The sequence below is a fragment of the Zophobas morio genome, unplaced genomic scaffold, assembly GCF_036711695.1.
Source record: "Zophobas morio isolate AGI-343-1 ecotype UQ-CSIRO unplaced genomic scaffold, CSIRO_AGI_Zmor_V1 ptg000006l, whole genome shotgun sequence".
In the NCBI taxonomy this organism is placed as follows: Eukaryota; Metazoa; Arthropoda; class Insecta; order Coleoptera; family Tenebrionidae; genus Zophobas; species Zophobas morio.
Window position 1 is genome coordinate 8746148 of NW_026972111.1, and position 27037 is coordinate 8773184.

The 27037-nt window shown below is 34.7% G+C and overlaps 3 protein-coding genes across 3 annotated transcripts in view; all 3 read right to left on the bottom strand.

The window, feature by feature from the left end:
• LOC135123499 (protein yellow) overlaps nucleotides 1–16320 on the bottom strand; it is a 39106-nt gene extending 22786 nt beyond the window's left edge. The window contains exon 1 of the mRNA XM_064048219.1: nucleotides 16256–16320. The gene's annotated coding sequence lies outside the window, so the exon portion shown is untranslated. The remainder of the gene's footprint in view (nucleotides 1–16255) is intronic.
• On the bottom strand, nucleotides 690–1337 carry LOC135123806 (uncharacterized protein K02A2.6-like). Its single transcript, XM_064048683.1, has one exon. The coding sequence runs from the start codon at nucleotides 1335–1337 to the stop codon at nucleotides 690–692; it is 648 nt and encodes a 215-aa protein (XP_063904753.1).
• Nucleotides 16321–16332: 12 nt separating the features above from the next.
• LOC135123500 (uncharacterized) lies at nucleotides 16333–17968 on the bottom strand. Its single transcript, XM_064048221.1, has 4 exons — nucleotides 17860–17968; nucleotides 16695–17755; nucleotides 16605–16647; nucleotides 16333–16541 (listed from the first exon to the last, which is right to left on the bottom strand). The coding sequence occupies exons 2-4, from the start codon at nucleotides 17722–17724 to the stop codon at nucleotides 16400–16402; spliced, it is 1215 nt and encodes a 404-aa protein (XP_063904291.1). The 5' UTR covers nucleotides 17725–17755; nucleotides 17860–17968; the 3' UTR covers nucleotides 16333–16399.
• Nucleotides 17969–27037: the final 9069 nt, after the last annotated feature.

A 27037-nucleotide genomic window follows, 5' to 3' on the forward strand; every position in this document is an offset into this window, starting at 1 on the left:
CTGGAAAGTATGATGAAAGGTTGAAAGAAAAAGAGGAATGTAGAATATTATATGAATGCTGGAAGGAAACAAAAAAGGAAGCAGGGAAAGAACATCACAAGGGTAGACAAGGATATTATGAAAGACTAGGATATGCATGGATGGAAATAGAAAGAAAGAGAGAAATGAGGGTGAGTATGAGAGAAGAGTTGTGTATGCGTGACAGAGACATAGATAAACAAGAGAGAAAAGCGAGTGTAAGTAAATCTAGGTACAATGCGGACTATAGAAAGATAATAACAAAAACAATACCAAAGTACCTAGACAGAGAAAGCGCGAAAGAAAAAAAAATAATTGCGAGATTTAGGTGTGGAAATGAAGAAAGAAATAATAAGTTTTGGGTAAGCGAAGGTGAGAGAATGTGTAGGATGTGTGGAGAAGGGCGAGAGAGAGCACATGCTGCATGACTGTGAGGAGAGCAAAGAAAGAGAGGAGAGTGTGGCAGAGATCTTGAATGAAGACGGAAGAGGGGTGGAATAAATGAAAGAAGTGGAGAGGACAAGAGCAGGGCTGGGGCAAGGGGGGATGGGGTAAAGGAAAAAAATGAGTTATTTGGTTTATAAAATGTATTTATTTGGTTTTTGGTAATTAGGAAAAAAAAATTGTAGTGTCAAGAATCTTTTAAGCCCGTAGGGTAAAAAAATAAACACTTACATGACCCAAATATTGAATTCTCTTCTTGAAAAATTGACATTACGTAATCGTTCAAGAACTTTAATTAAACGAAATTTACATTCTTCAATAGAAGAACCTTGAACCATTATATCAAAATACGCTGTGGTACCTTCTAAATCGTGAACAATTTGATCGACGACTTTATGAAATTCATTTGGAGCCGTTTTGATACCAAAGAAGAGTTGTTTAGCTAAATAGGTACCATTTTTCATTTTATTGAAAATATCTTCTACTCTGAATTGATTATCTTGAAGTTGATTGTTGATAGTTACTTTGTAATCAGCACACAGTCTAATGTCACCATTCTTCTTCGGCACAATAACAAAAGGTGTTCCCCACTCGAAGTGATCACTTTTCTTAATAATACATTGATTTTCTAAGTCATCTAACTCCTGTTCAACTTTCTCTTGCAGAGCGTAAGGAACTCGGCGAGGCTTTATAAAAATTAGTTGTGCATTAGCTCGAAGAGATAAAGAGCATTGATAGTTTGGAATTTCACCAACTTTTGGTTGAAAAACGTCGCTGAATTGATTGAAAATTTCTAACATTGATGGTTGACAAGTAGAAATAAAATAAAAGTCATGAAGACTTATCTGTAGGTTTCGAATCCATCTTTTTCCCATAATGGCTGTACCATAATCAGAAACGACAAATAAATCTCCCATGAACTTCTTCTTTTTATATGTAGCAGCTATTCGTATGTAACCCAGAGGTTTAAATATTTGTTTTGTATAGGAACGAAATTGAATGTTTGTACTTCGAAGAGTCACTTTAAGATTCAATGCATCGAAGATTTTCTTTGAAGTGATGCTGACTGGACTGCCGGTATAACATTCAAATTTAACTGGTTTGTCAAGAATTTGTACTGTAATGAACAATCTTGGTTCATAAGCTGACGAAGAAGTGTTGAAGATGTCGATAATATTATTTATTTGAAATTCTTCATCAACAGAGGAATTTGAACCGATGTCGACGTTTTTGACAGTTTATCGATTTGTTTGAAGTAATGTAGAAATGCATACTTTATTTGTGTGCCCCTTTTTTCGACAAAGATTACAAAGAAGTTTTTTTTTGATGCAACAGTTGTCAGTTTGATGATTCTTTTTTCCACAACGTAAATACAATCCGGATAAACCCAATCCTTGTAAATTTATGCTTCGACCTGTTATTTTTGACGTGAAGATCTATTTTGATTATATTTTATTATATATGAAACATATTATAACAAAAATATACGGTCACACCCTCCTTCCAAAAACAAAGTTTCTAGTACTTGCCAAGATAAGACTGATTTTGGCAAATGACATACCTTTAAGAAAAAAAAGGGCGGGTGGGCGGGGCTTGTGTCGTCTAAGGTGAAACGTATTTTAGCCGACTGGAAAAACACCAAATAAGGCAAAAAACAAAAATTCAATAATTCATTTTATTTTTTACAAGTAGGTATAATATTTATTCAATCAATTAAAATAAATAAATAAAACATACAAGAAACCGTATCTACTCGTGTGTTTTTTTTTTTCTGTGTTTATAGAAACATAAAGGATTTTTATTCTTTACGAGTATAATATTTATTCAATCAATCAAAATAAATAAATAAAACCTACAAAAAACCCGTACCTACTCGTGTTATTTCCTGTGTTTATAGAAACATGACGAATTTTTAGTTTTCTATGGACACTGTTTACAACGATGCCATTTAGAATCTTTCCCATCCGCGTGGCAACTGTTTATGTGAGTTTTTAAAGAACTATTCAAGTTAGTTTTATATGGACAGAATTTGCATTGATACAACTTGTCGTCTGAATGGTGGATATTTATAATTCGCACACTGATACCATTCTGGTTTTTCTGAATGTATGCGATTTATATGCTGCTTCAAGAGCAACTATATTTAGTTCTGGAGGCACACTGTTCGCATTCGTACCACTTGACCCAGTGGTTAAAAGTAATTCAATTACAAGTAATTCATTACTGTAATTCAATTCCTTTTCAAGTAATGAGTAATTGTAACGATTTTTTTTCTCACTTTTTGCAATTACTTTTAACCCAAATACTCAAAAATATTGTTTTGTTTTTCTCTAGGAATCGTTTACCTGATTATACCTGGTTCGTTCCCACAAGCAGAAGATTAACCCAGTAGGGAGTAAAATCTAAAACGAGTTTAGCACAGAATTTGTTAATAAGAAACCAGGTAACCATAATATACATAAGCATACCATATTTTCATTCATTCATTTTAAGGGTGAGCTAAAGCATATTCCAGCATAGGGAAATACAAATAAACCTCTGCCCAAGTTTTTGCCAAAAGTATACGTCCGATTGTAATAAACTTCACACCGTTGAAATGAGCATAAAAATACCCTACCCAAACTGCTTTTCCGTTTTTTAAATTTTGTTGTCAAAAAAAACTACAACGACTATTATCTGGTTTTCATTATTTATGAATCAATTTTAAATTTTCAAAAAATACATTTGTAGAAATTGTATTAAAAAATCTATTGCGCTTTACAGAAATAAAATATTTTAATGAATAATTGATTAACAGGGGCAGAATATTTAAAGTTTGTGGTCAAATAAACTTTAGCGTTACGGTCGCAAACTCGTGGTTGGGTGGCGGCTATTGGACCAAGCCAACAGCATCACGTCATTCCGATAGCCCCTGACATCTATTCTAGGCCTGCATCCTTTGTGTTGTGCAGATGGCGCGACCGCCAGCTCGACAAGAAACCGCGCACTCCGCTTCCACCACGTGTTATTGTGTTATTTACCTCAATTCCATTTAAATGTTCAATTTCTATAACTCTGATATTAAACGACAACTGAACAAGTGTTAAAGTTTCAAAAAAAGAAATAAACAACATTTAAATTCGTGAAATTTGAAACAGTAAATAATTATTCTCTGAGATTAAGATTGGACAGCAGACAATTTATATGATGGAAGCAATAATTAACAAAATATTTACATAAAAAAACAGCAAAGATTTATAAAAACAAAAAACAAATCTGGTGTGAAATAAAACTTGTGTAGATAAAAAATTACATAAGATTAGGAACTGCAGAGCATGCAAATTTACGTTCAATTTAAATTATACAACAAAGAAAATTACTGAAGTTAAAATTGCATGAGGTGAAAAATTGCAAAGCTAACATATGAGTTTAATATTTGTCACACGTTATCAACGATTCAGATAAAGAATTTACATGATGTTAAATTATGCCACACTTTATCGACGATTCAAACAGAGAATTTACATGAAGTTAAATTATGCCACACTTTATCAACGGTTCAAACGGAGAATTTACGTGACGTGAAATTATGGCTTGATCCAAGTGATCCCAATTAGCTTTGGAAGTTTATCGTGGGCTGTCCTCAGCTTATCCCAAACAAAGCACATGATAAATAAACACAAAATTCATCCACCGTTGCCAGGAATATACGTCTCGGTCTCGGTGATATAATTTTCCACGTTGCGAGAAAAATGTCTCGATGATGTAATATGATGATAACGATGATAACTGCCTAAGGGGAAAAATCTAATCCTCCCGTACTGAGGTCCAGGATATTATGAATTCTACCGCACTTTCCCGGTCTTCTTCCCAGAATAGGACGTTATATAGATTTAACTGCCTTTGTGTGAGGCATGTTATAATGTAACACTTAGTATAAGCATCAAGAAACCATGTTCATAATTTGATAAACAAAGGATGAGTCCTGACTAAGTGAATCTCATAAAATCTCCTAGCAAGTACTTTATTTGAACAAATCTCATGACTCTTAAATTGTATTCGAAACAGTAACAGTTAAAATCCTAACGGAGTTTATAAATGACAATTTCCAGTAGCAAGTTTATAAATCCCAGTTAATGATTAAAATCCTAACATGAACTGTGAGTTTACAAACAATAAATCAAATTTGCACTACGTGGTGGCGTCGGTCGAAAATTTGCATATTTCCGCTTCGAAAAACCGCAAGAATTAACTACGCGGGAAACTGTGGCGTTGTCGTCGTTACGATAAATTTTCGTTAAACAAAGACTTACCATCTTTATTAACTTCCAAACCAACTAAACTTAATCCAGCTAACTCACCACGTGGTTTCACTCACACCAAACAAACCAAAAGTGACGCCTCTCGCCCCTTCAGCAATCAAATCAACTTCTACCAACCCTCTCAACAGAAATTCCCTTGGAGAGCTACCAACTACCAGAAAAGAACTAAACTTGCATATGGTTGCCTATGTTTAACGATTTCCTTGACTGACTTTTTTTCAAATTCAAATTGTTCAAATGCGATTTCGCGCCGTTTTTTTTTCAGCGCGAAATTTTAATTCAAATTTGGTCACCACGCAGTTATTATTGAATTTAAATTATGAATATAGTCCTCGTGCGTGAGGAACCGTACAAAAAATTGTGTTTTCATCAAATTTTTCAAAGTACAAAAAGTAATTGTAATTTATATGTATGTTTCGGTTTTTGGATTTCTCGGTTTTTCGATTTTTTACTTTTGGGCTTTTCAATTTTTCGATTTCTCGAGTTTTCAGTTCTTTGTTTCAATTTTTCAATTTTCCAAATTTTTAAATTTTCTATTTTCCAATTTTTCAAATTTTGACTGCTAAATTTTCAGTTATCCGATTTTTTAAATTTTTCAAATCCACAAGAAAATGTTTTTCAACTAATTTTAGCAGATAATTGAAAAATGGTCGAAAATGTCAAAAGTGCCAAAATCAGTCTTACCTTATCAAATAGTAGCCCCGCCCACCCACCCTCTTCTCATTCTAACGACTAATTTTATTTCTGTTCAGTATAAAACCATTCATTTCATTCGGTTAAACCAATCACTGAAAAGGAGACAGGGTGGGTGGGCGGGGCAAATTTCGTTCTTTTATCAAGTGGGAATGGAAAAAATCTGTCTTATCTTAGCAAGTACTAGCCCCGCCCACCCGCCCTCTATTTTCTTAGAAGGTATATCATTTGCCAAAAAAGACAGGGTGGGTGGGTGGGGCTAATTTTGTTCAGTATAAGATCGCTCATTTCATTCAATTAGTCACTGAAAAGGAGACAAGTTGGGTGGGCTGGACTAATTTTGTTCTTCTGTCAAGTGGGAGTTGAAACTACTAATAGAATCTAAAATGTGAGAAAAGTAAAAAAAGCTCTGATCGTAACTTTTTTTGTTGAAATCAGTCTTATCTGAGCTAGTAGCTGCTAAGATAAGACTGATTTTGGCAAATGAGATCCCTTAAGAAAATTAGGGTGGGTGGGCGGGGTTAGTACTTGCTAAAATAAGATCGATTTTGGCAAATGACATACCCTTTAAGAAAAGAGAGGGAGGGTGGGCGGGGCTAGTATCTGCTAGAATAAGACTGATTTTGGCAAATAAGATCCATCTAAAATAATAGAGGGCGGGGCTAGTTCCTGCTAAGGTAAGAGTGATTTTGGCAAATGACATATTCTTTAAGAAAAGAGAGGGCGGGTGGGCGGGGCTATTGCTTGCTGATAAAAGACCGTGAGAAAAAGTTAAACTTAGCCCCGTCCACCCACCCGTTCTCTCATTTTTTCTTCTAAAATAAGAAATAAATCTTATATCAAATAGTATAAAAAAAAATTACGGTTAGCGCTTTTTTTTAACAGCCTACATTGTATTAGTTCCCATTCTCGCTCTACAAAAGAACATATATTTAATCCCGCCTTCATTTCACTGATTCATTTTATTAAAAAAAAGTAATTTGTAATTGTAATGAATTACTATTGTTACTAAATAATGAGCAATTGTAATCCATTACTTTTTAAAAGTAATTTTTCCAAACCCTGTATAAATGTGTCACTCCGAAAATCGTTGTGAAATTAATTCCATAAATTGGCATAATAATACATGTATCAATTTTTGAAAAATAAATAGAAGATGCTGTAGATTTCATGCCAACAGAAACATGAAAATACTGACGTACACAAAACAAATCTCTTACTAAAGATACCTGACAGACTTTAATTTCCTCATTTCATAGTGAAGATCATAAAAAAAAATTACCATGAAATATGCAGTGCATTTATTGCGACAATAATAACGGTTGAGTAAAATTTATTTTTCCTAAAACCTGGCTATTTTGCCCCTTTTCGGGCCCAAATCCTCGGTTTCTATCGCCTATTTTGGCTTTTTTTCTAAAGTAAAATCCGGTCTTTAATAAAAAATGGCATTTTTTTGCCCTTTTACATTCTTATACCTCCCACACCAAGTACTTTATCTCAGTTGATAATCAAAATTGCTTTAAAACCACGGTCTTAGTCTAATATATTCAAGGGTGTCATAAACTTGACCTTAACATTTCAGTTATTTTTTTTTTTAATCACAGATAGTAGTTTTGAAATCATTTTTACCAGTTGAAATGAAACGCTCTATACGTGTTACACACTGCATTAAAATCAAATTAAAAACAGATGTAAATAAACCAAGTAAATATCTTATTTTTGTTTGTGAGTGGTTGGGTGAGCTTAAAATCGCTTTGTCGTGGTAATTTCCTTTTTGTTATTGTTTCTCCGTTCGACCTTGTTTCATTAACAATGCATTGTCCTGTTATTAAATTTTATCTTATGCTTCTTCCGGTGAAAAGTTCATTGTCTGCGCATATTTTCCCGTTTTTCTAGCTTTCCTTTTGACAGTAAAAGTGTGTGTTATCGGTAGAGTGTGGATTGTATGCATTTCGCATATCAGCTAGCAAAATCTATGGGTGGTACTACTGCAGAACTGACTACGTTATTCTATTAGCTGACACGTCTGTCATTCGTCAGTGTCAAAAAATTAAACACATGCAGCAAAGTATCCGCATTTATCAACGATATCAACACCCAGTTCAAAAAAGTGATTAATTAAAGGTTATGTTGACATTGATTTACGTAAAATTGATACCAGTAGTACCATACAAAATGCAAAACTTGACAGGCAACGCCAACTCTAAATCATTTTGTTGTCAATCACACAATATGAAACTCACTATAAAAGCGACAACTATCTGAGAGCATCAACAGAATATAATGGGAAAATTAACAAAGAAATAACAAAGGGAACTGGAAAAGTGGAAAAATTATACAACCTCAACAACTCATTCCTAAAGAAAAAACAAGTAGATAAATTTTATCGCATAAGTACTACTATTTCCGCAAAGAATTTCGCAATTCGACGTTGTTCTCTTTAAATTGAAAATTAAATACGTTTTTCACTGTAATTATGACTAAGATAAAACTGGTTAACCATTTCCGATATAATAGAGATATGTTATATCATTAAAAATGATCGATGCGTATGTTTTACATGGTTTTCCCAGCGCTGTGTGGTATGAAAGTTCTGCATTTGCTGAATTTCGTGTTACGGTACCATAATTACTTCCAAGCGATAGTTAACAGCGAAGTACCGAGAATAGTTTTTCTCAGACGCTGCCAAACCGATAATTTAAAATTATATAAATACACTGCCACGGCTCCTCCCATCTAAAAACTGATGACGTCATCGTAATATGTAATATATGTATTTTCTGTACTCTAAATGAAAAAACTATTAAGTAGATACAGTCTTAGTAATTTTTAATTTTGTATTTTTACTGACTTCAGTAGTATGGATTCTATAATTTATCCCACATATAATAATTATAATCATATAGATTATTTTCATTTACTGTGGTAAGACCAGATATCCAATAATTTACGATTAGAGTTGTTTATTATTATTGCGTGTTTATTCGATAATTAAATTACTCAATTAATCAATAAATTGTGATCACATATACGCAACATATTATAATTAAAATTATTAATAACCTTTGAGTTGCAAAAGTATTCTATTAAAAGTTGCGGTCGTCAAATTGTGTTTATAAGTGTAAAAAGCAAAAGTAAGAGATAAGTACATACATCGCTACTTAAATAAATACGTATTAGATACAAATATTAGATAAAACATTAACCTCACACATAGTTGAGGTAAACTGTAATCAGTGTGTTGTAGAACCCCTTTTGCGTATGTCTAACTTATAACACTAAAATTACAATATTTCATAACTTTCCAACTATCCCACTATCAACAATTTCTTAGAATTTGTAATACCAAAATAAGCTAATATTAATTACTCCTAGTAAAGTCCGTCAAATTTCCGGCCACACACCCACCACAGTGAGCCTTGATATATATAATTAAGATTGCTTGAAATGACGTCATTAGCTGTGTGGATGGAATTAATTAATAAATAAAACTTAAGTATCTACTTATTGTTCTCGGATCTCTAAATCAATATGTCAGAAAATACCAGATATACAAAGAACCCTGTATTTTATCATTAGATGCAAATAAATCCTAATAAACCAACTACTCAATATTCTATAAACTATCATATTTTTGTCGTAGCAACATATAGACTAATTAGCCGCAGATACCTTCTACAAGGCTGTTTCCCTCTTACCATTTTCATTATGAATAAATAATTTATTAAGTTTTATGCCCTGTTTTACGACTCTATGATCATTCTATTTTCATTGTAGAATGACTTTAATGAGTTTGGATGAGAAAAAAAAAAGATTAAGTGATCACATTACAAGTGCTGTGGGATAAATAAGACAACGAAAAATCCATGCGTTTTATATACTGACAGCTACTTATAGGCACTAACAATTTGCTTTGGTTTCAGGGGGCTTTATCTTTGCTATGATCGGCCGACTATCTACTTTTACGTTTTCTCGACCCTCCATGATCCCTAGAGTACGAAAAAGTAGGTCCCCGTTTCCGTCTGCCTGTCTGTCTGTCTGTCCGTCTGTCTGCCGTCCCGATTTTTATTAGACAGATAATCTCCGAAAGTACTGGGTGAATTGTTGTCAAATTTTGTATTTATATTAGAAATAATGCTTTGAAATCTTTTAGACGCTTTAAAGTTATCATGAGCATGGTAAATTTTTGAAAAAAATGTATTTGCTCATCCCCCCTAAAAATATTGATGACTCAAAAAATTAATAAACCTGTCAGTTTATTTTATTGAATAAATCAAGAACTGCAAAACTGAATGCTTTGAAATCTGTTTATTTCCCCCAAAAAATTGATAACGTCATTTCAAAATTTTTCCGAATAAATTCTACCCAAAATGTGCAAAATATGATCAGTTTTTACTTGTGATTTATCATTGCATTCATATTTTTTAGATTTACTTAAACAGGTGGCTCAAAAAAATTAACGAATAAGTCAGTTTATTTCATCGAATAAATCAGGGACGGCTCATTTTATTTTCCCAGAAAATTTTGGGAATACAGTTCTGTTATTTTTAGGATTATACTGCATTTATCCAACTTGATATACGTGTCCTTACAAAAATGTTGATGACGTCATCACAAAATTGTGTAAAGAAAAACTCAACTCGAAAATGGTGGATATATGTTTCGTTGTATTTTAGGTGCGAGAGAAGTTCTGTCGAAACAATTTTCGACCAATTTTTTTAAAATGTAAAACCTTCTCGGGGTACCAAATGTCTTTTTTTATGTGAAACCTTCAAGAGGGTCCCAATTGTCTTTTTTTTTTAAAGTAAGTCTCGTGGGTCCCAAATGAATTGTTTTTAATGTGAAACCTTCTTGGGGTCCCAACCGTCTTTTTTAAAAATATGAAACCTTCTCGGGGATGCCAAATGTCTTTTTTATGTGAAATCTTCTCGGGAGACCCAATTGTTTTTTTTTTTTAATGTAAAGCCTTCTCAAGGACTCCAAATGACCTGTTTCAACGTGAAACCTTCTCGGGGGTCCCAACTATCTTTTTTAAAAATGTAAAACCTTCTCGGGGGCGCCAAATGTGTTTTTTTTATGTGAAACCTACTCGGGGACCTCAACTGACTTGTTATTAATATGAAACCTTCTCAGGGGTCCCAACTGTCTTTTTTTTTTAATGTAGAACCTTCTCGGAAGCCCCAAATGAGTTTTTTTTATGTGAAACCTTCTTGGGGGGGATAGTTGGGAAACTATCTTTTTAAAAAGGTAAAATCTTCTCGGAGGTCCTAAATGACTTCTTTTTCATGTGAAACCTTCTTGGGGTCCCAACTGTCTTTTTTAAAAATATAGAACCTTCTCGAGGACGCCAAATGTCTTTTTTATGTGAAACCTTCTCGGGGGTCCCAACCGTCTTTGTTTGAAAATGTAAAACCTTCTCGGTGGCCCCAATTGTATTTCTTTTAAGAATGTGATACCTTTTCGGGGTTTCCAATTATCTTTTTTAAAATGTAAAACCTTCTCAGGGACCCCAATTGACCTGTTTTTAATGTGAAACCTTCTCGGGGACCCCAACGGTCTTTTTTTTTAATGTAGAATCTTCTCGGAAGCCCCAAATGAGTTTTTTTTAATGTGAAACCTTCTCGGGGATTCAACTATCTTTTTAAAAATCTAGAACCTTCTCGGGGGCCCCACATGTATTTTTTTAAGAATGTGAAACTTTCTCGGAGGTCCCACTTGTCTTTTTTAAAAAAAAAAGGTAAAATCTTCTCGAGGGTCCTAAATGACTTGTTTTTAATATGAAATCTTCTTGGGGTCCCAACTGTATTTTTTTAAATGTAGAACCTTCTCGGGGATGCCAAATGTCTTTTTTATGTGAAACCTTCTCGGGGGTCCCAACCGTCTTTTTTAAAAATGTAAAACCTTCTCGGTGGCCCCAATTGTATTTTTTTTAAGAATGTGATACCTTTAAGGGGTTCCCAATTTTTTTTTAATGTAAAACCTTCTCAGGGACCCCAAACGACCTGTGTTTAATGTGAAACCTTCTCGCGGGTTCCAACTGTCTTTTTCAAAAATGTAAAACCTTCTCGGGGACCCCAACTGACTTGTTTTTAATGTGAAACCTTCTCGGGGCTCCCAACGGTCTTTTTTTTTAATGTAGAATCTTCTCAGGGTTCCAACTATCTTTTTAAAAGTGTAGAACCTTCTCGGGGGCTCCACATGTATTTTTTTAAGAATATGAAACTTTCTCGGAGGTCCCACTTGTCTTTTTTAAAAAAAAAAGGTAAAATCTTCTCGGGGGTCCTAAATGACTTGTTTATAATGTGAAACCTTCTTGGGGTCCCAACTGTCTTTTTGAAAAATGTAGAACTTTCTCGGGGACGCCAAATATCTTTTTTTATGTGAAACCTTCCCGGGGGTCCCAACCGTCTTTTTTAAAAATGTAAAACCTTCTCGATGGCCCCAATTGTATTTCTTTTAAGAATGTGATACCTTTTCGGGGTTCCCAATTATTTTTTTTTTAATGTGAAACCTTCTGAGGGACCCCAAATGACCTGTTTTTAATGTGAAACCTTCTCGGGGACCCCAACTGATTTGTTTTTAATGTGAAACCTTTTCGGGGCTCTCAACGGTCTTTTTTTTTAATGTAGAACCTTATCGGGGTCCCAACTATTTTTTTTTTAAATGTAGAACCTTCTCGGGGGCCCCACATGTATTTTTTTAAGAATGTGAAACTTTATCGGAGGTCCCACTTGTCTTTTAAAAAAAAAAGGGTAAAATCTTCTCGGGGGTCCTAAATGACTTGTTTTTAATGTGAACCCTTCTTGGGGTCCCAACTGTCTTTTTTTAAAAATGTAGAACCTTCTCGGGGATGCCAAATGTCTTTTTTATGTGAAACCTTCTCGGAGGTCCCAACCGTCTTTTTTAAAAATGTAAAACCTTCTCGGTGGCCCCAATTGTATTTTTTTTAAGAATGTGATACCTTTAAGGGGTTCCCAATTTTTTTTTATGTAACACCTTCTCAGGGACCCCAAATGACCTGTGTTTAATGTGAAACCTTCTCGCGGGTTCCAACTGTCTTTTTTAAAAATGTAAAACCTTCTCGGGGGCCCCAATTGTATTTTTTTAAGAATATGATAAAATGACCTGTGTTTAATGTGAAACCTTCTCGGGGGTCCCAACTGTCTTTTTTAAAAATGTAAAACCTTCTCAGGGGCCCCAATCGTATTTTTTTAAGAATGTGATACCTTCTCGGGGGTCCCAATTATCTTTTTTAAAAATTTAAAACCTCTTTGGGGGCGCCAAATATTTTTCTTTGGAATGTGAAACCTTCTCGGAGGTCCGAGCTGTCTTTTTTACAAATCTAAAACCTTGTCAGGGGCCCCAAATGACTTGTTTTTAATGTGAAACCTTCTCGGGGATCCCAACTGTCTTTTTTACAAATGTAAAACCTTCTAGGGGCCCCAAATGTAGTTCTTTAAGAATATGAAACTTTCATGGGGATTCCAACTGTCTTTTTTAAAAATGTAAAACCTTCTCGGGGGGCCCAATTGTATTTTTTTAAGTATGTGATACCTTCTCGGGGGTCCCAATAATCTTTTTTAAAAATGTAAAACGTCTTCGGGGCGCCAAATGTTTTTCTTTGGAATGTGAAGCCTTTTCGGAGGTCCGGCCTGTATTTTTTACAAATGTAAAACCTTGTCAGGGGCCCCAAATGATTTGTTTTTAATGTGAAAACTTCTGGGGGGTCTCAACTGTTTTTTTTTTTAATCTAAAACCTTCTGGGAGATCCCAAATATCTTTTTTTTAATGTGAAACCTTCATGGGATCCCAGCCGTCTTTTTTAAGAATGTAGAACCTTCTTGGGACGCCAAATGTATTTTTTTTAGGAATATCAAATCTTCTCGGGGTTCCCAACTGTCCTTTTTTTTAAGAAGGTGAAACCTTCTTTTTTTTATTACACTGTGACTAGTACCTTCTATGAGTATATGGTTTTTACTCCATACAGATTATCACCAAAAAGTAAAATTCCCCAAAATCACATTTTATCATTTTTCGGAGAAGCAGTATTTGTTGGACTGTACTTCAGCAGCGACCGAAGTTCTGTCGAAATAACTTTCTACCAATTTTTTAGTATTGCAATTTGAATGACAAACTTAATACTATAGTTGCGCACGCTTAAAAGCCCTAATTAGTAGTATTTATAATGTTTTAATATGGCAAGTATAATAATTAATTAAAGCGAAAAACGTTTCCCTACACACTGAAGTTATTAAAAACAAATCAGTTTCTTTTTAAAAGTTAAATCAACCCCGACGATTTCAACGATCTCACATGACATACGATGACATTACTGCTGTGTGAGCTACCCGAGTGGAAGTCACGTTTTTCGGCCCTTCGTGTTCAATTTTGATTTTGATCTGATGGTGGCAACATCGGCGATCGTTCCAACTGGAATTTTCTCGTTTTCGGCTGTGATGGCAATTTTTCCCGTTCGTTGCAATTTCCTATGAATTTGTAGTGTTGTTTGTGAATAGCTAGTTGTTAAATATCCAGCTATTAGGGCTATTTTTGAAAATAGCCGACTATTTAGCAACACTATAAACTTGTTTTTAAATTAATTGACAGTGATGATATAAAATATACTCATGTCTGTGGCTTTCCTTGGATTTTTAGAATTAATAGTGATAATTGTAAGAAAACAGAATCGTGTCAGTTCCTCACTGAAGGAAAATTAAATGAAAAGTCGGAAAAGACAGTTCGGATGAATTAAGCGGTGCCGCTGTCCACATTAATGGTTTTTAAATTAACGATTTTTAATTATTAGTGAAATCAATTCGTGCAAACGCTGCTTAAAAGTTATCATGACATAATTAAATAATATTTAAACATAATTAGTATTATTTATGTTTAAATATGGTAAGTATTAATATATCATAAAAATTCGAAAAGCGCTTTCCTAGAAACACGAAGTTATTAAAAACAAATCAATTTTTTAAACATTATTAAATTACCTCGAAAAAAGGTTTCCTGGCCTTCCGAGATGGCCAGATTTACCTGTACACCATGTATATTGCTTTAGTTGTCACAGGGCAATTAATAATTAATCCAATTTAATCAATTTAACCTAACAAAAGAATCACACTCTGCCACCCTAAAAAGTCATCACCTTCCATTATACGTCTGCATTGTTCGAAAATCAGCGAACTGTTATACATCGTGTTGATGACTTTTAAGGCAATAGACCCATTATTGTCGTCAAATTCATTTCGTCGTCTCCTTTGACGAACACAAATTTCCCGGGGATCTACTACTGAGCTATAACCATATGGCTAATATACAAGTCATCATCGTAGTTTAATTATTTCAAAAATCGTTGTCATTCATGGGCGTTATAATTGGTTACACACTCTCACAAAGGAACGGGAAAATTTCCCATTAACACTGACCTCAAGAGCTACCGAGCCGAAAGAACCACAGTATTTAAATATTACAACGAAATATTAAGTTGCAACTTTCGCTGATGCAAAGGTTAAAGGTAAACTACACTGAAACGAAAAATTTTTGGCAATGTTTTTGGAAATTTAGTGCCTCGATCAGTATTTAAGAGTCTGTTTAGTCTGAGCAACCGCTACTTATTAAAGTAATGTCAAATATTTCAAACAATCGCAACGCATATTTCAAAAAGTGTGCACAGGTGGGTGCACCTTTGTTTACATTTTTATTTTATGACAAGGTCACCTAACTACGAACACGTCGCTCATAAACATTTCTTACAGACACAGATATGACCGATAGTAAATTTGCTTTTAATTAACAGGCGACAAGACTGCCACCAGACACTGTTGGTAGGAAATAATGCAACTCTATCACAACTACCAGCAGACTTAATTAAAGTACATGTGTACAGCGTTCTGCATTAGTGAAAATAAAAGAGCTTTTTACTGAAACAAGAATTCACTATTCACGGAAATTTGCAACACAGTATAATTACTTCCCTGTTTTACGCAAATTACAACCACTATTTGTTTCTGTGCGGTTGGCAGCCTTGGCACCACTAATCAGTTTAATTCCTCCAGTTTTGGCTGCGTCTCGCGCCGGTGATTCTCAGCTTAATTCCCATCAATGTCAATCCCATTAGTCACACCAGTACTCACCTTTGCATCTTTAGATGAAGAAAATTATCTCGAAGGTGTAAATTTTTGCTTAATAAGGAAATATATGTACATTTCGTAAGTATGACAGTTAGTGCAAGGCTCTGTTTTTGTCACTAAGCCACAATTACACAGCCAAAGTTTAAAAAAGCGGCATATAAAGTGCCGCACTAAAGTTAAATGTAATAAATTGGCAATTTTACAACCGCCTTGACCGTTTCACAAGATCCAATTTAAAGTCAATAAAAAAATAAGTCCGCTTCATTTTCAGAACACAGTGGGGTAATTAGTACTGAGGTATTTTGTTGAATATGCATGCGATTTAAAAACATAGGAACCTTCAAACTGCTGAATTACAACAGTGGATTTCTCAAGCCTTATCATTATCACCGTTCACCACGTAATTATAGAAAAATTAAATTCTTACAACTCACTAACAAATCAATTATTTGAAATCTCTCACGCGTGACGTGTGCCATTGATAATTAAAATAAAACGAGCAAACGAACACTAATTTCAATATTTTTTGCCAGCTTAATTAACACATGTTGAATATTCGTCGCTTACAAAATCTCTATTAATACAAATCATGTTGAGATTTATCGGTAAATATTGTTTAAAATTTGTATTGTTATTACCGGAAAACAAATAAAATTTTATACTTACCAGTTTCTATCATCACCAACTAAGATCAGTGGAAGATCTTCGAAGTACTAAAATGTCCCAATAACAACTACAATAAGTCAATATTGAAAACAGACTTTATTTATTTTGGATCATGTGATGCTTACATGGAATTTTCAAGGATTCTTAAATATCCAGTAACAGGTCGAAAGAATCAAAACGACAAAGATACAACGCAAACATAAAGATAAATAACTTACATAATATAAGATGGTAACCGGAAAATATTACTTTAAACACACCTTTCCTGGATGAATTTAACTGAAAACTGTGTAAATTACACAAAAAAAAAGTAAATAAAAATTCGTATTAAGTATCTTTGCAATATTACTCGTCATCCAAGTACTCCTTAGCGGTCTGTTCACTATCGGAACCTACAAAGCCACCATTACTCCACAAAATCATCTCGGGGAATTCTTACCCTCACTGCTGGAATTGTTTCCTGAACCGTCAAAAGAATCCGGGGACATATCTCCAGGCTTGTCTTCATCGTCCGACTTAAGTTGTATCTGTTGCGAAGAAGACGTATCTTCAATATCGAGAGTTCCATTAACATCCAATGAATTCTCCTTCTTCAAGGACTCTCGCCCCCGGAACTCCACATCCAAATTCGTCTTGAATTTTTGACTATAAGGCACGTACTTCAAATCAGAGGTGCTATTAAAAGTCATGAACTTCCTCGATATTTTCGTCATTCCAAACTCAGTTTTCCCTTCACCCTCATTCGTGTTCTTCTCAAACAGTTCCTTCAAGTTCCTTACTGAAACCGCAGGAGAGTCGACGTCGTCTTCCGTCTTCTGCACCTCTTCCACTCTCTTCACCACAACTCTCTCTTCAGCTCTCTCCGCAACTGGTTCCTTCTTGTTCATTTTGATTTCGCGTTTTTCTTCGAACGAGTTTGACTTTGCGCCAAATTTGTGGACTCTACTGGTCGTGACGACGACATCTTCGTCGAACGAGTCCGTTCTGGCCTTCATTCCATACTTGTCGTACTTCGTCGTAGTCGTCACCACGGCCGTCTCGCCAGACGGAAGTAGCGCGTTTAGCTTTTTGCTCAGTCTTTTCAGTACTTCGGTTAACTCCGACTTGTCTTCGATGGTTGTAGGGTTGTTCTTCGTTTCTACATTCCCCAAGTCAGTCAAAATGAAAATAATTTGGTTTTGGTAGTAGATGTGGTTTTCTCGTGAGTAGGTTCTATAATTGTTGCTCAAGTTGTTTTGTAAGTGACGAACTTGTTGCTCAATTTGGGCCAGTTCAAGATTGTTTTCCGGTTCGATTCGCTCGACGGTTCGCTGGATGACGGTGGGTTTCGGGGCTAAGCTTCCCATGGACCTTGCCCGTCGGATCAGGAAGGTGGGTTCGCTGTTCACGGCGACTGTTTGGTTCTCGAAGATGGAAATTATGTTTCGCACGCTGCCTTTTGGAGGGGTGGACGACAAAGTTGAGGCCATTTTAGTGAAGTTGTGTCGAATGAAGGAAAAACTAAAATAGGGGTGAATAGTAGGTCACTGTGAAGAAATGGTGGTGTTGGTGGAAATGCAAGTTTGAAAATATTGTCAAATTTTGAAAAATTAAAAGAAACTCACCTGCTCGTTATTGGCTTTATTGCTGTAAGAATGATTACGATTGAACTAGATAACGACTTATCGATAACGATAAGATATAAAGTGGTGCCAAATACTTTTATCAGATTTTTGTGCCATTACGTAATGAAATTCTGAAAATTTAATAATCAAGCACTTTGCTTTTAAATGTTTTTTATACATAGGGACAATTAAGATAACCGCGATATTTTTATCGGCAACAAACACCAATAAAGTGCCTTTATGAACTTGTTCACTTTTATTTATAAAGTTTTTAATAACGATGATAAAGGGAATCGAAAACCATTGTCGCAGAGTCATTTTTAATTTTTTATCTGAAAAAAATTTGAACGAGTTGATCTTTGAAATTAAGACAGTTAGTTAGAATATGCACAATTATATATGTACAAAAAGATGTGTGGAAATTGCGATTTGGTTTCCTTTTCAATTGTCGAAGAGACTAAAAATAAACGGTTCTAGACGGCTACAATCTAGGACCGACCCAGCCTTCTCCACATGTGTCATCCACTGAGTGTTTGTTCGGTATTTTGTTAAGCTCGCCCAGGATCCGAGGACTGAAATTAAACACTATAATTTGATCCTCACTATTTGTGAAACAGTGAGTCACAAATCATTCGTTACAGGATGTGCCATTGTTTCTTGCCATATTTGAACCTCTGTAAAAAAATAATTTATGGCTCATAAGACTGTTAGAATTTGAAATATGTTGCATATGAAAGCAATGAACAGTTTAAATTTAGATTTCATCAGCATTCGACAACGAAAACCCTGATCATTATCAGGGCGTACTACTATATATTTTTTTAAAGATAAACCATAAGTATTCGTTAAATTTAAAACTGCTGCCTAGATACAGGAGCAAACTTCAGGCGAATTTCCTCAACTTTTTACGCTTTGGTCAAATGATGTGTGCGTGTTTAGTTTTTCTAACGCCGTTAAAAAAATACATTTATTTTTATACTATTACATTATACTACTGTTGTTGTTGTTGTGGTGTCCCGACTTAAAAATTAGATTTAGCGCCGACAAAAGAAAACACGCCGCGAAAACGGATTTGAAAATCATCCGTATTTTAACGCGTTTAGCTTTTAGTAGGTAAAATCTTGAACCACTTCTCGTTTTGCATTTGCAGTTCCAGTCAAAACACGTTTTAAAAATTAAAAAGGCAATTTTTTTTAAATCGAAATCAATTTCGTTATACGTTCCGGGCTCCTGCAACGAATGTAATTGGTGTACGATCTGTTTGTTAACGATCTCTTAATCTGAAATGATATAAATCTTTGACGAAATTCGTCAGCACTTGTATTTGGTTTCGTTCTTTGTAAATTCCACTGTTCACGTTAGGATTTTAACCGTTCATAGTTCTAACACAATTTTGTTGCAGTACTGAAAATTCAGTTATTTAGACTGAACTTATTTATATCTAACGATATCTTAAAGTTCATCTCAGTGAGATTTTAAATATATAATATATACTTTATTGTCCAACAGCATTAATTTCCCAATTACACCATAACAATAAGTAATTGTACACTACATTAATAAATATATCATTATGTAAACAAAATAATAATATAGTTACAATTTAACAGAATATGTCTTCTAAACAATTATTTCCACAACAACTCATTGTGTAATTCGGTGCACGACGTAAAACGGGAATCACAAAATTGTTGAAGGAGAGAAATTTTAAGATAATTGGGCGGATTAACATCGCAAAAGTGAGAGACGTTGAAATCACCAACTAGAATCACGTCCTCATTATGTAAATGTACTTCTAGTACATTTAAAAATAGTTCTAATTCAGTGGAAGTAACGTCAGGAGGTATATATGTAACACAAAATATGAATTTGATTCTACCACATACACACCGACACAAGATAACACCAGTAAACGAAACTATATTTGAAACATGCCTGGTATTGTGGTGACCGAATTTGAATCAATTTTCGCGCTGAAATTAACTAACAGTGGCGCGAAATCACACTTGAATAATTTGAATTTGAGAAAAAAATTCAATAAAAAAAATCGTTAAACATAGGACTTGTACACGTTTAGCTCTTTTTCTAGTAGTTGGTAGCTCACTAGGGTTGTTTAGTTAGAGGGGTGGTTATAAGAGGGCGGTAATGGTAGACAAGAGAGCGGCATGGCGAGAACATGGTGAACGCGTGATCATTATTGTGTTGGTTTTCGTGTGTGTGAGTGCATGTAAGTTAGCTGACTCGCAGCTAATTCTTGCGGCTTTTTAATCGGAAACATGTGAATTTTTAAACTACGCCAACACATGCTGTAGATTTGTTTTATTGTTTGTAAATTCACCGATCAGGTTAAGATTTTTAATCGTTAACTGGTGCTAACACAATTTAGCAGCCATTAGATTTGTCTAAACAAACAATTACTATAGGAGATTTGATGAAATTCACTTAGTCAGGACTAGTTTGATTTTGTTTGTCTAATTATAAATAAGTTTCTGGATGCATATACTTAAGTGTTACATTATAACGCTTCTTAATTCTTCACACAAGATTGCTAATAGTTCATTAACGGCAGTTAAATTAACAAAATTCATTATGTCGTGGACTGGCGGGGGGTTAAAATCGTCGTCTTCGTTGATTAGTGATGCAGAAAAAGTAACTATTCGTTACTCGAGTATTCGGTACCCGAGAAGATCCGAAGTAACGAATACTCACATGAGAAAATATTCGTTACTTATGCAATCAGGTACTCCTCGGATCTCTGCTGACTGCCGAGCGCAGATCCGATGTTAGTTTAATTTTAATTTAATTTTAGTTTAATTTTAGATGCTTAAAATCAATATTTTGTATATTTTTTCTTTATAATCTATCCAATACAACACCCTCTTTTTGATTATTATTCCTTATCATCTATTTTTTTTAATGTGCAAGTAAACGCGAAGAGATGGAGTAACGAGAATCGAGAGCGAGTAATGAATACCTAAATATAAACAGTCACAGAGTCCGACTACCGACCGAACGCGTCTAGGCGTCTATCGTCCGGTCCGAGAGAACGAGTACTTGTAACGAATATAAAGTAACGAATTTTGTACTTGAAAGTAACGAATAGTTACAAGTACCGAAATGTAACGATAACTTGCATCACTATCGTTGATTCACTATTAAAGTCTCTCCAATCCCTTAAATGTGACATGTGAGGGCGCATACGTCGGGAGGGAAAGGAATCTGTAATGTCAGCTAAATGTCTGTCATGGTCTGACTTTTTGACACAATTTGACATCATGTATTTCGGTTTTTACTTGAAAAAGAGGCAAAATTTCGGTACCGGTGCCAAAGTCACAACGCCATGTGCGTGGATGGTCTTCAAAGGGATATGCAGTAGGAAAATTTTTCTTTGAGGTGTTTACATTGTTACCGGAATGTGTCTCAGGAATTATGAAGCTGCATTCTGGATCACGTTTAGTGCTTGCTGGGTAGCTTGAAGAAGTAGGAACAGGTAGCGGTGACCTGGAACCATGGAGGAACAAAGTAGGAACAGAGCCGAGTTTAAGTCTTTTATTTGAATAATAACAACTTCTCTCAAAAGTGTTTACCACAAGTGTATAAATTATTGGCAATATTATCACCTGAAATGGTTTTAATGACTATATATTCCCTTAGGTAAAAGATTCATGTTGGGGTACCTACTTGTAGCATTAAAAACCTTTTTACACCACAACCATTTGTTCACAGTGTTTGAAGGGAATCTGTGCATTATTTTGTGATCCTTGATTACCCCACAAGCAGGCACAGAGCAATATTTTTTGGACATTTTGATAATATCAATTCAAGCACAAACTGTTTTGGCGCGTGGCAAACCGGATTAATTACAGGTTCCTGTAACTCCCGAAGGGGGTGACATCTTTTGATATTTTCCCTTTTGACAAGTCGGACGATTGTAACCAATTGGAGAGACTTTAATAGTGAATCAACGAAGACGACGGTTAAAATAATTTCTTCCCTTAAGTAGTTATCATGGTTACATCACCGAGGCATTTCCTCGCAACGTGAAAGAATGATTACATCACTGAGGCATTTCCTCGCAACGTTAAAGATTGATTACATCATCGAGGCATTGTCTCGCAACGCTAAAGTTTACATCACCGAGACGCTTTTCCTCGCAACGATGACCGGATATTTTTGTATTTATTTATTATGTGTTTTGTTGGGGTAACCAGTTCACGATAAACTCTCAAAGTTAATTATTTTAAGTAACCAATCACTTAGATCAAGAGTGCGGCAACTATTAATCTCATGTAGATTTTGTTAACTTTGCAATTTTTCACCTCATTCAATATTTCTCTATGTCCCAATTTTAACCTCAGTAATTTTCTTTGTTGTATAATTTTAATTGAACGTTAATTTCATGATCTGCAGTTTTAACCTCACATAATATTTTTATTTGCACAAGTTTATTTAGACTTCCACTTTTTACTGGGGTACTCACGCTTTTTTTTCACAATTCACTGAAGAAGAAAATATTCACATGTATTGTGGTGACCTGGGGTGCGATTTTGTTTCTCGATCGAAGCGATAAATTAAATGTCATTACGTAGGTTTTAAATGCAAAAGTTTGCATTTATTCTTTGCATATAAGCTTATTAAATGCTCAAAGGTTTACAATTACCTTAATTTTAAGAACTTATAACTCAGAATTACGATTTTGAACTTCTATTTTGATATAAATTTCGAGGTTATGTCTCCAAAATTTATCACTTTACTCAGAGCTATCGAGAAAAGATCGCTCCATGAAGACTTGACTTCGTGACAGAATCGAGAAATGTGACAGAAAAGTAGCATCTCAACCAATCAGCAAACGAGATTTTATCGCTAACCGGTTTTTTTCGATCGAGAAACAAAATCGCACCCCTGATTTGAATTAAAATTTCGCCTTGAAAAAAAGCAGTGGCGCGAAATCCCATTTGAATAATTAGAATTTGACAAAAAAAATCAATCAAGAAAATCGTTAAACGTAGGCAACCATGTACACTTTTAGCTCATTTTGGGTAGTTGGCAGCTCTCCTAGGGGAATTTGTGCGGGAGTATCTAGTGAAAGGGTTGGCACAATTTCATAATGATTGACACTTTTAAAAAATAAATTTTGACATATGTCATCATCCACATTCCAGTCTACGTCAAAATGACAAACATGGCAAATTTGAGGTTATAAGTACATAAAGCCTGTTTTAGAGCTTACGGCACTGGAATGACAGAACTGTCCAAGATTTTGTGGCCGAAACTATAGAAGTTGCCTTGCTTTGTAGAGGGTTGAAATGCGTCATTTCTGTTCGATGACGCGTCACTGTTGTTTTGTTTTGGTGAGTGAAAACACGAGGTAAGGAAGCTAGGTTAAGTTTAGTTGGTTTGGTAGTTAATTAAAAAAGGGAGAGCCTTTGTTTAACAAAAATTAATCGTACAGTTTCGGTCAAACAAAAGCTCTAAAACAGACTTTACGTACTTATAACCTCAAATTTACCATGTTTAAAATTTTGACGTAAATTGGAATGTGGATGATGACATATGTCAAAATTTATATGACGTTATTTTTTAAAAGTGTCAATCATATGACAATAAAGCATAGACTACCTCGTGTTTTTTTTAAATGACAGAAAGATACTGCCCACAATTTTCTGACCGAAATTGTACCGATTGCGAAGCCCCGGTTTTCCCCCAACAAGTATTGCTAATTCTTGCGGATTTTCCAAGCGGAAATATGCGAATTTTCGACCGACGCTAACACGTCATGTAAATTTGTTTTGTTGTTTGTAAATTCACAATTCACGTTAGGTTTTTAATCGTTAAATCGAGTTCTAACACAATTTAACGGTCCTGAGATTATTTAGATAAGGGACTTGCTGGAAGATTTCATGAAATGTACTTAGTCAGGACTCATGTTTATCGAGTTATAAATAAGTTTTCTGGATGCTTATACTTAAGTGATACATTATAATGTATAAGAAGTGTTATAACACTTCTTGGTTCTTCACACAAGATCGCTAATAGTTCATTCACGGCAGTTAAAATTAACCTAACGTTGTCCCACTCTGGGAAAAGGACTGTGAAAATGCGGTAGAATTCATAATATCGTGGACTGAGGCAGTTATCAACACATCGTCAAGACAATTTCTCGCGACGTTGGAAATTACACCACCGGGGAGCATTTCTCGCGACGCTGGATGCATTTTGAATCGTTGATAAAGTGTGGCATAATTTAACTTCATGTCAATTGTTTGAATCGTTGATAAAGTATGGCAAATATTAAACTCGCGTAATTTTGTTCACCTCATACCATTTTTCTCTATCTCGCAATTTTAGCCTCAGTAATTTTCTTTGTTGTATAATTTAAATTTAAATTGAACGTACATTTTCATGCTCTACAGTTCCTAACCTCACGTATATTTTTATCAGCACAAGTTTTACTTCACACCAGATTGTTTTTTTTTTATTATTATTAAGGAGTGTTCATTTTATTAAACGGACACCTTTAAAGTAACGCCAATTTTCTAATTTTTAAGCTAAATTATTCTAGTTTTTGTATATGAAAGCTTTAAATTATATCTATTAAATGCCATTTTTGTTTTCAAAATAACGTTATTTCTTTTTAAAATGAAGCGAATCGCCATTGGGGCAAGAAAATTATTTTTGCAAAAGTGATGCTACGAAAAATTTCCGTTGGGGGAACTGGCTAAAATAACTAAATATTCAAAATCAGCAGTGTTCCAAATAATCAAAAAGTTTGGGGAGTTTAATACTTTAGAAGATTTGCTCAAATCCAGACCGAGAAAAGGCCCGCTTAACGAAAATATTGAGAAAAACATCATTAAGCTGCTAAAATTAACGAAATGTATGTCTGTGCGGGAAATACCGAAGAAGCAAGGTATTACCGTAGGTACTGTACAAAATATAAAGACTCAGAATAACAGTAGAACGTATTAAAGCAAAAAATCCCAAAAAGAAGCGAAAAGCAGCGCATAGAGTTTCAAAAAAAAAACGGTAAGTTATAAACAATTTTGATCAGGAACAAAAATCGTTGTGTTTTGATGGACAACGAAACGAAGGTTAAAATGGATTGCAATACACTACCCGGCTCCCAGTTTTATAATGCAGTCGTAGGGGAAGATGTCCTCGATGACATGAAAACAAAAAAAATTGAAAAGTTTGGGAAAAAAGTCTTAGTGTGGCAAGCCATTTGTTTCTGTGGGTTAAAAAGTTTTAGTTTTTTTTTTACGATTGGAACAATTGGGGGCAATGATTACAGGAAAGAATGTATAAAAACGCGATTATCGCCTGTTTATCGCAAACATCATAACCCTCCATCGTTTTGGCCAGATTTGGCTTCGGTTCACTATGCTGGTGCCACTCAGGAGCTTCTTAATGCCAATAATGTACAGTTTTTAAAAAAGGAAGATAAACCACCCAACTGTCCTGAGCTTCGTCCACTTGAGCGATAATAGGCAAATATGAAAGCAGTGTTAAGAAAGGATGGCCGAACAACATCATGACTTGGAGAATTTAAAAAAATGTGGCCTCCTGCTACGAAGAAAATCACAAACAAACCTGTGCAAAGAGTGATTCGCGGTATTCGCGCAATAGTTAGAAAATTTGATAGTTTCTGAATATAATTGATTAGAGAATAAGAATAATTGTTTCATATAACATTGTTAAACATGTTTATAAAAAAAAAAATTAAATTAGCCCAAAGTACTCGAATTAGTAGCAATTTTTCAGTGTCCGCTTTATAAAATGAACATTCCTTAATATTTGCTAGTTTTTCTTTTGACCACGTAAATATTTTGATTAACGTTTCTATCATATGAATTGTCTGATGTCCAATCTTAATCTCAAATAAGAATTCTTTGCTGTTTAAAAATTTCACAAGAGTGTATGGCGAATTCAAATGTTGTTTATTGCTCTTTTTGAAACTTTAACGCTTGTTCGATTGTAGTTGATATCAGAGTTATAGAAATTGAACACTTAAATGAAACTAAGGTAAATAACACAATAACACGTGGCGGAAGCGGAGTGCGCGGTTCCTTGTCGAGCTGGCGCTCGCGCCGTCTGCACAAAGAATAAAGGCCTAGAATAGTTTACGAGTTTGCTACCGTGATGGCCTCCTCGTGCAGGCACGTTTCTTCGTGATAGAAGGGTGCTAGGCGACAGTGCTTGCGATAGAATAGAATAGAATCACCGTCGTGAGTAGGAAGACAGCCACGACCAGGAGCCCCAAACTCCGCTCATGCTACAACGCCCTCTATGGATAATTTTGCTGTGTTCTAGAATGAAATTGATATAGTTCGATCGCCACACTCTTATAGCGCTCTAGTGCCGCTGTCGCTGCATACAGTTTTTATTAAAATTTTGTTCTCTTGTTGACTCCCATAATTTTAAATTTGCCGCCACACGCCCGTAATAAGTTGTGTACAATTTTATGTAGAGTTCCATTGTGTGGCGATCACAGCCAAGGCCAAATTTTTGAATTTTTCGCGGGCTTTCAATTTTTTTTCACATGTCAATTCAAGGCGGGATGTTTGGGTTATCACAGTATCATATAGAAATCTTAGTAGAACAATAACAAAAATTTGAGGGTTATCCAATAAATTAATAGCAAAAGATTGTGAAATCAATTTCATTGCGAAATTCGTTTTAAGGTACGGTATTAGTTGTGGTACAAAGAAGCAGAAGTTCTGCCTAAATAAGATCATATCTGAGAAGTCAAGTCCGTTAAACTAAATAATCATATGCAGATCCTAAAACCCACATCTAAAAATCTTCAATACGTACCACAGACTGTTGACTTCACGCATAATCCCAGCTGTAGAGGGAGCCACAGCACTCAGCTTAACTCGTCATGGTGGGAAAAAATTAATTACACTGAACTTTCACTAATTTTATTACCTGTTGATAAGACTCTTGATCCCGAAACATTAAAGTACGTTTATTTAGAGATATTTTTTTATAATTTTCATATAAATTACTAAACTATGTACTAAAATACAAAATAAATTCAGAAGCTTCAAGAACTGACTGTATCACCTCATTATTAAATATTTTATCATTCAAAAATCCAAAGATTCACAAACTTAAAAAGTGGGTTAAAAAGTGCTTTAAAATTATGGACGAACTTTTTTTGGTGAAAGTTTGAAAG

Excerpts from the sequence above, each read along its gene's own strand:
- LOC135123806 (XM_064048683.1), bottom strand. The coding sequence starts at position 1,337 with ATGGGAAAAAGATGGATTCGAAACCTACAGATAAGTCTTCATGACTTT.
- LOC135123500 (XM_064048221.1), bottom strand. The coding sequence starts at position 17,724 with ATGGCCTCAACTTTGTCGTCCACCCCTCCAAAAGGCAGCGTGCGAAAC. Across the intron at positions 16,648-16,694 it reads AAACAATTCCAGCAGTGAGG|GTTCCGATAGTGAACAGACC; the intron begins GTAAGAATTCCC and ends GTGGCTTTGTAG. Across the intron at positions 16,542-16,604 it reads AAGGAGTACTTGGATGACGA|TTTTCAGTTAAATTCATCCA; the intron begins GTAATATTGCAA and ends TAATTTACACAG.